General features: G+C 39.9%; 1 protein-coding gene across 2 annotated transcripts in view; it reads left to right on the forward strand.

Moving 5' to 3' along the window:
• The window catches only part of samd4a (sterile alpha motif domain containing 4A), a 61,026-nt gene extending 53,690 nt beyond the window's left edge, over positions 1–7,336 (forward strand). For both annotated transcript variants that reach the window (XM_067614498.1, XM_067614582.1), the window contains one exon: positions 1,027–7,336. In XM_067614498.1, coding sequence (XP_067470599.1) covers positions 1,027–1,055 — 29 coding nt within the window. In that variant the 3' untranslated portion in view covers positions 1,056–7,336. The remainder of the gene's footprint in view (positions 1–1,026) is intronic.
• The last annotated feature ends 2,293 nt before the right edge of the window (positions 7,337–9,629 follow it).

The following is a 9,629-nucleotide window of genomic DNA, read 5'->3' on the forward strand; positions in this document are numbered from 1 at the left end:
TAACATTTTCCTGTCTAGCCACACCAGAGGCAACAGCTGTCAGACTGTTGTTCTGTGCTTCTATCAGTATTTTGACAGATGTGTTGTTCCCTCACCATGACAGTGTGCGCCCAGGCCCCCTCACTGTCCACCGAATCAGAAAAGCTTCAGGCCTCAGTCACAAACAGCTCGTGGCAGAGTAAGATCACTACTAAATTTCAAATCGAATTTTATTCATAGTGTAGAAACACTCCGTAGCACAAAGAACATTACAAAAATGGTCAAAAAGAATGAAGAAGCCAGGAACAAGGAAACTGGTATCTTAAAGTGACACATGAACAAAAGAATCAACATTTTGTGTGGAGCTGGATTTATGATACTTATTAGGAGACTGACATTGAGACTACTTTTCAGATCTCTACTGCAAACTTCTGCTGGAAATGATCAAAACTTTCTTTTACAGCAAAAGAAAGAACATAAACAGTGTTGCACAGCAGTAGTCTCCTGTTCAGTAATAATACAAGGCAAAATAAATGCTACCTGATGTAGCTCCGGTTTTATAAGTACGTAGCTTAATATCAACTCCAACCATAGATACCAACATGGAGGGATTTTATGGAGGGATTTCTGTTCCTCTATAAATCCAACTTAAGACAAATAAGCAGCAACAATTTTGGTTGAAATTTGTTTCTAGTTCCCAACGCGAACCTGGGAGCAGGATGTCTGTTCCGAAGGCAGCAGAGAGCATTAACAGTAAATGCTGCCTCTGCATCCATTTGGCTCATAGAGAACAAGATAATTGGATAAATAGGTTGGTGTCGGACTTCAATACCTGCTTATTTATGTTCAGGGTCACAGGAAAGCTACAACCCAGCATGCACTGGGAGAGATGTGGGGAAACAGGAAGGGCTGATTTTAGGAGCCTCCTCACTCTTCATTGTTACAAACAAAATGAAAACATCATTTTTCTCTACATCCACACTGTTTACACTAACGACAAGTTTAATACTGATGTTCTCTCTCCTCTGCTCTGCTCTTCCTCCTCAGATGGTGCTGACCGCACATCAACAATATGAAATGAGTACCTGAGTGAGAGCAGCGGGACAGCGCAGGTTCACGAGGCTCTCTTACGATAAGTCACCTCGAGGTCACCGGCCCTCCCGTCCCCTCTCCCTGTAGCCAATGGTAGAGCTCAACCAAAGGACCGGGCGGGATCCAAGAAACACAAGAGAGCCGATCATCCAACGGCTAACACAAGCTATCACATTGGCACCGTCCATCGGGTCGCAAAAAACACACTTCCTGCTACGCCAGCATGCTCACAGTCACCTGCGTCTGGGTGAGGAGAGACAAAAGCATTGAAAATGGCCTGGATGGTGTGTGAACAGCGCCCCCCTGGGGGGGCCAGAAGCATTACTACAGTCCACTCAGCCCCAGCAGAAGGGAGACGCTGGGCTGTGGATCAGGGCCCAGTGAGACTGAGGCCCTCTCCCTCTCCGACACCCCTCTGGTCCCTGCACGTCGACCACAGCTCGTGGCATCTTTCAAATCCATAACAGTACCTCAGACACAAAAAACAAGACGAGACAAGCAGAGCTACAAGGCACAGAAGGAAGCGTAGGATTTCCTTGACTGTTTTCAGTGAGGACTGAGTGTCCAGCGAGGACGCTTGTAAAGCTCGGGAAGGCATCTCGCTCAGTATTGGGTGGCAAAAAAAAATTTGTATTGTATGTATTTATTGTTTACATAATGATGCTACTTTCAAAGGGTACAGAAACATGTATGAACTTCAGGTATGAACGGTGTAAAATTCTGTAAAGCCTTGGCTGCCTACCAGCTTTACGTCCCATGAGTAGCCATCACACTAGTTTACAACCAACGTGCTTATTCTTTATTTTATCAGCCAACAGCCGAGACATGTTGGCTTGAAAATCTACCAAGAGAGAGAGAGAGAGAGAGAGAGAGAGAGAGGAAGAGGAGAGTGACAGAAGGAGGCAGAGCAGATGTGTAGAGAGGGTAAGAGGAAGAACGTGCCGCAGAGAAAGACACAGAAAGTCGAAGGAAAGAATCAAGCCCGGTGTTTGAGAAGTGATACTGGAAAGGGAAGCGGATGTTTAAAGGAGAAAGACATCAGAGGCAGGACCTCCGATCGGCTGAAAAATTTACAGAGGAAGATGATGTCACGTCTAATCATGTTGTGAGTCTGTTCATGTGAGTGACTGAAGCAGGAAGTGAATTTAGCACCGGTCAGTTACATATTGTTTATCCATAGCATGTACTGTATGAACTCTTTGAATTCAGAGCCTTTATAGGGCGAGATACATTGAAAATGTCGGCTTTTATACACGTCAAATGGGAGATTAATACGGCTGCATCGTCAGTGGGATCTGTCTGCATGTTCAGATACTGGGTTCAGTTATGTTTTTTGTATAGCAGGGCGATATGCTTAAGCTGCATGTTACAACTAAATATCTTTCTTCGGAGGAAAGGAAGAGTGAGAAATGTGTGAAAAAGTGGGAGTGGGGAAGATGACAGGAAAACAAAAAAAAAGAAGAAGAGGTAGATTTGGTTTCCACTCACCGTGTTGCAGAGAAGATTGCAACATCGGAGATGATCACACGCTGTCAATCCATGAAGGGTTTGTTTTCCCAGAGATTGTCTCATTAGTGCTTACCTCCACCTGCTGGCCGGACGCAGTCAAGGCGGGACAGACGCTGAAGTCCACGGACACACAGGCACTCGGGAGACGCCCGCAGATCATTAAAAGATCATTGATGACCAACGTTTTGGGCAGAATCAGTGCCGGTTAACTGTCGGCTGCAGGGATTCCTTCCTTCCTATGTAACGTGGTCCTCTGAGTCTGTTCAGTCAGTGCAGGCCGACATGGAATTTATTTCTTTTTTTTTTTTTAATTCTGAATTTCATGGTTATTCTGTGTCTTAATATTTATCCTCAGTTTATTGTGTCTGGAGTACAGACTATAGGTTTATATGGAAATAAGCTGGTTAGAAAACTCCCCCTCTGTGCCCCTTTCATCCGAGCACGCGCGTCTCCGAACAATCGCTGACAGGGGTTAATTGGTTATTATTTTTTTAGTTTCTTTATTAGTTTGTTGCAATTCTATAGTACTTCCTTTGTATCCTGCACTTGATATGATAATGTGATACACTAAAAAATCCAAATATAATACAAGGCTCGAGCAACAGGTGCTGTTGAGTCGGACTGAAGATTGAAGACACAGTCTCAGCGGACAGACGGGAGTCGGGCAGTAGAACCACGACACGTGGCGATGTCCAATCCTGCAGCAGAGACAAAACAGCTCCCGACGCTTCTCGTTCTGTTTGTCTGATATCAGATATCAGAGGATACTTTTCTCTCCTCGTGTCGTTTCAGCTCGTGCTGAATCATCCAACAACAACTAAAGGACCATACTGATGTTTGTGCATGTTTTAGTCCGTTTACTATGATTTGCATGTACTTCACATTACTGACGGCTATTTTCCAAAGCGTACATGATGTTATAGAGGATATTTTATATGTGATTCATTGTGTTTTTCAGTCAAACATGGGCTTCCATTGGTTTCATTTCTGGATAAATTGTTACTTTTGGAAACTTGACACTACTTAGCTGCATTTATTTATATTTATCAGTAATTCTTGTTTGGCTACATTACCAAACAATCAATCTGACTAAAGTAAATGCATCTCCAGCAAGCTTCAGGTCTTTGCTGTCTCAATTTGCAATAATGGAAACCAACAAGTTACCTACAAGAAACCTATAACATCTAAAACACTACATTGCATTTAAAAAGAAATAGCCAGTAATCCATGCGGTGTATGATTTGTATTAAAGGGACTAAAACATGCAGATATTCTGTTATGGCGCCTTATTCTGCTTTTGACAGGCACATCTGGAGCTCATCCTGATTGGTCGAATGTAGCTTCAGATTCAGTGATCTGTACTTGTGCACACTCAGACACACAAGAGTCCAAACACACACCACAGGTATATCGTGTGTCGTTAGTTTTACACAGTTGCTGCATACACAGATTTTTTTGTCTCCGTGTTTTGATCGTGCGTGTGTGTGTGTTTGTGTGTTTGTGTGTTTTTTTTGCTCTTTTAGCCACTTTTAAGTCTATAAGAGCTGATCTGACATCACCTGTATGTTTGTGCACGATAAAGAAGAAGAAGAAGAAGATTCCACCAAAGCATGAATGTGACATGAACCCCCGTTTGAACCCCCCTGAACGGGGAGACTGATGTTACAACACAGTGCATCTTTGTTTGTCCTGACGCTCGTCATGGAGAGGCAGCGTCAGGATCAATGTATTCAGACTCTTTCAGTGTCACTGCCATATGAATCAGTACTTAAAGTAGATACAATTATTTATTCTTTTTTTTTTTTTTCATAATTGTTGCAGAGGTGATACTTTTACTCATTTAGGTGTATTATTATTTAAAGTACCATATGTATTAACATGTTATGGCTGGTGACCATACGTACATCTCAAATATTAACATAGTTATTGTTTTTCTTTTTTTGTTGTTGTTGATGATGATCTATAATCGTGTTTGTATCTATCGGTGTCATGTTGAGATTTTTTTTTTTTTTTTCATGTGAAGCTTTGGCGTCAGAGTGCAGCCGAGAGCAGAGCCGGTCCGTCACAGACGCGTCAGTAAAACACGTTCACGGTCACAAAAATAATAAGAACTCATGACGGACGAGCTGCCGGGAAACAAAACAGGGGAGCTGTCGTTGGGAAGTAGACTGGTCCGGTGCATTCTGGGACTTCCTGACATTAGTTAAGACTAAGGATTTGAGATCTGGAGTCTGAAGTTGTTGCTGTGGGTGTTTTAACACCTAAATATATGGTCCTGAGTGTGTGTGTGTGTGTGTGTAGGGGTGGGTTACTTTAAGATAAGTCTGGTTTATTCTATATTTATCCCATGAAAAGACCAAAACGAACAATGTTAGTCCGTCTCTCAATACTTTCTGACTCTCCTACCTGCGTCTGACGCTCAGTCCCAAACCTGTCAGTGTCCTACTGAAGACGTAAATATTTAAAAACAGATTTATAGTTTTTTAAAAGAGGCTCCAGTTTTCCTGCAGCATCTCCGGGCGGAAGCTCGAGAGACGTCCGTGTGACCTGAACACAGAAAAAAAAAAAACACCCTGTGACGGGACAGCAGAGGGTTACAAAGCTCTGAGGTCCGGATCGTTACACATCTCTCCAAACCAAATGCTTTATTTTTATTTTTCTAAATGCATATCAGCTCTGTGGGTGTCCAGGAGTGCTTCTAACGCTGTGCACACTGCAGTATTAACAGTTAGATACCGCCTTGATATTCCAAAAAAACATTTAATGTACTTTAAGTCAAGACATATATGCTGTTTTGTATCTTTATTTTTGTCATAGATTCTGCAGTTTAGTCAGTTTATGTCGATATGGGATGCCAAGACTTCTTGTTCTTTGTTTTGTTTTGTAAATTCAGCAGCATCCATTCTGTAACAAAGTTTTACCGCTTGACTGTGCGCCTTTATTTCATTTAGTTTTATTTTATCAAAGAGCCGATGTCCTGTATTGACTGCAGGCTTTACGTATATATTTGACAAAAGAATATTGTATGTTTAATAATAAAAAAACACAAAAAGGACAAAAAAGTGAGGAAAATGCAGAAAAAAGAAACAGGAGAAATTTGAAAAAAAAAAAAAAAAAGTGTAATTTATATTTTAAAACTGCATGCACAAGGCTGGGAAAGTCATATTTAGAATAACAAATGGCAGTGCCTTTTTTGTACTCGAGACATTTACCCCAAATGTAAATGGTTTTATATGGACTTTAAAAAAACTGTAATGTTACAGGATGAAACTAGCGACAGCTGTGTGGAGTCACGTTCACGCTGCAGCTTTAAGTGTCCTCATTCAGATGGTTTTTCTGTCTCTCGTTTCTGCAGGATTAACAGATTTTTTTCTTCTTTTAAACGTAGATAAAGTACAGAGAAAGAAAACGACATTTGGTTAATCAGTTTTCTAACTTCTCCAATCATAAATCTGATCCATATCTGACCCATGTGACCACGTTACTGACGTCATGTTTCTCAGAACAGCAGAGATAATTTAAACATTTAGTTTTTTCTAATGAAAATGACGTCATCCATCCACTGATAATTTGATCCGTGTCTGACCTCATCAGGGTCAAAGCTGCAACTAACCATCAGTTGCATGTTTGGATCAAAGTGCCGGTTCTTTTCTTGATTAACTGATGAAGCTCTTGGTCTATAAAAGGTCAGAAGGTCACAGTTTTTCAGAATCCAAGACGACTTCTTCAAAAAGCCCCAAATATCCAGTTTACATGTATGATGTATGAATGTACGAGAAAGAAAAACAGCAAATCCTCACATTTAGGAAGCTGGAACCATCAAATGTTTGACATTCTTGCTTGAAAAATGACTTAATTTTTAATACATTTCCTGTCAGTTGATTAATTGACTAACGATTTAACTCCATTTAACATTTAACTTTGATTTGAGCTGAAATAACACTGCAGCAGTGAGATGCAGCAGTTCTCATGAACTCTTAACATTCAGTGATTCCACCTTTATCCAGCTGCATCGGGCCACAGACTGAATATTGAGCATCACATTGATCAATCGCTTGTATTTAAAATTGTCCTCTGATGTGAGGGTTGATGTTTAGTTCCTCATACGCAGAGAAGTAAATAGACTTTAAATGAGCACAAAAAGAAGAGCATCAAATCTGTTCTTAGTATCAGAAAAGAAAATCCAACAAGTAGACAAGAGAGCAACGATCAATAATATAACAAACTTCTATCAGTGATGGACGGCTGATCAGATGTCTGACTGGAGTTGAACTCATCATGGAGGGAAATTTAAAACCTCTCAGCCAAATTAAAAAGAATTTCAAAATTACTTCATTATATTTTTAACCTCTTTAGTGGCTCATTAAAGCTGCTTCATGTCTGAGTTGTTTTCAAAAACTAAATGTTTTAACTAAAAAACACAAAACTAAATCTGAATTGAGCAGCGAGGGCGAGCAGCGTGAACGCAGCCTGCGGCGGTGACGTCCGCCTGTGTTGTTTCTGTACTCTGTAGGTACTTCTTAATGCTGATATGAAGTTATGAATTATTCTGGTCTGTACAAACAAAAAAAATGTGTGAATGACTGTGTGTGACAGTGAGGATGTGTGTGTGTAAGAGTGTGTGTGTGTGTGTGTGTGTGTGTGAATACTGTACATTCAAGTGTTTTTCAATGTGTCTTGCTGTAATTTTGTCGCGACGTACCAGAATGCTGTGACTTGGCATGCCCCCCGTTATCCATAAAAAAGTTGTAACTCCTCCAGTGTGTGTTTGTGTGTTTGTGTGATTCAGTTTGATGGTAAAACAGGTTTCGAACAGGCTTTTTTTAATGAATGAGAGGTTTAAAATCATTTTTTAAATGTAAATGTTGCTTCTAAATTCAGGCTAAAGTTTGCCTCAGTGGTGGAGATCTGCAGGTTTGACCTTTCACCTACCTCTTTTAAAAAAAACAACTTAATGTCAACCAAAACTTGACTAATTCTTGACTTCTTAACTTACAACACTGAGTGCAGAGTTATAGAAGAGGCTACCTTGTAAAAGGTTAAAGGTCAGGTCAAGGTAATGTCACGTTCATGTCATATCAAAGTTATGGTAATTATGAGTTTCCAACATGTAAATGATGTTTATTTATGTGAATATTCATAATTACAACTGGAAAAGCTTTTAGTCTTAATAATACAGAAGCACCTGAAAACAAAACTAATATTGACGCAAATGTAATTGAACCCAAATTTAATAGATATGATGTTATATGATCAATCCACAGTATTTTAATCCTCACATGACCAATTCTGTAATCATACAGGCGTCTTTATGATTGTCATAAGATTTAAACATGGAAATCCATCCCATATGACGTGAACGCAGCATTTTCATCAGTATTACACATAAAGTTCAGTTGACTCGTCTCGAGGAGATTTTCAAAGTCTGAAAAAATAACCCTGATGATGTCATGGTGATGTCATCGGGTTTGGGTTTGAGAACCTTTTAAAAGCAGACGCTTGCAGTACAACTAAAGCAGACACATAAAAGTGAATCAAGATTCTGTTGAGATGACATGTTTTATTTCTGCCACTGTGTTTTTGTTTGGTTCGACCACTGGAGGGCGCCAAAGTCAGAACATGTCCACACACTGACTTTGATGAGGGAAAGAAACTACTTTGTTTTTTTAACCGATAGATAATTGTTGGTTTTTATGATATGATTTATTGATGGATTACAGACATAAAAACAAAATCCAAGAGATGTTAAAGTGAAAACACATATTTCCAACCATGTTAAAAGTTTTTAGAGTTCTGTCAACAAACATGATTGATGAAAACTAAAAAATATAAACATAAAAAATAAAAAAAATCCCTGTCAATCCGTCTGAAGGTGACAGCAGACACTAACGCTGTGTTTTCAGTTCATATTATTATGGTTTTGACCTCTGAAGCTGCAATTTGTAACTTTTCTACAGGTCAGATGACAACATGTAGTGTGAAGTTATTGAAGTTGTTTCACTCCATTAAATGTCATCAGCTGACCAGGTAATAGGAGAACAAATGTTTTACATAAGTGATGAAGTTGAGATCATTTTCATTGTCAGGACAAAAACAAACAAACAAACAAACATGGAAACACTGTCGACACAAACATTTTGACCTTTAGTTTGAGCTGCTTCTCGAGGTCGTGGAGTTGAACGTTCTGCACTCGACGAACCGGATTCAAACCCGGAGCGTCTCTCTGCTGTGAGCTGCTGGGTATTGAGATGCATGAATGAGATGTTACAAAACTCTAAGAGTTGCTGAGTCATGCTTCTGTCAGACATCCAGACCATGATCAGCTCCAGCCCTCCGCTGTGCACGCTGGGCTCAGGGCCAGATAAACCCTGCAACCGGCCCCGGGGCAAAAATGAGCTGTGGGGCCCGATTTCTTGGAGCCAGTTTTCCTTCAACCTTGTTGGTTTTTCTACATCCATGATTTTTTTTTTTTTTTTTTACATTTTCCAGAAACCTTCAGACCAGAGTTTATGACATGTAAAAATACTCCATTACATGTAAAAGTCCTGCATGAAACAGTAAAAGTACATAAGTATTATGAGCTTGATGTAGTTAAAGTATTACAGTAAAAGTAGTGGTTTGGTCCCTCTGACTGATATATTATTATATATGACATCATTAGATTATTAATAGTGAAGCATCAGTGTTAGAGCAGCATGTTACTGTTGTAGCTGCTGGAGGTGGAGCTAGTTTACACTACTTTATATACAGTTAGCTAGTGTAGTCCAGTGGTTCCCAACCTAGGGGTCGGGGCCCCTCCAAAGGGTCAGCAGATAAATCTGAGGGGTCGTGAGATGATTAATGGGAGAGGAAAGAAGAAAAAACAAAGTTCTGATACACAAATCTGTTTTCAGTTTTTGGACTTTTTCTCTAATCTTTGATTTTAGCTGAAATATTGGATCATTTGAACATTTATTGAAATGAAAGCATGTGAGAAGTTTAGAGGGAAAAATCACTATTTGGTGGAGCTGTTAACAACTCATAGACATGTGAAATGTGACCCCGACTAC

This window comes from Thunnus thynnus, chromosome 1, assembly GCF_963924715.1.
Source record: "Thunnus thynnus chromosome 1, fThuThy2.1, whole genome shotgun sequence".
Classification (NCBI taxonomy): Eukaryota; Metazoa; Chordata; class Actinopteri; order Scombriformes; family Scombridae; genus Thunnus; species Thunnus thynnus.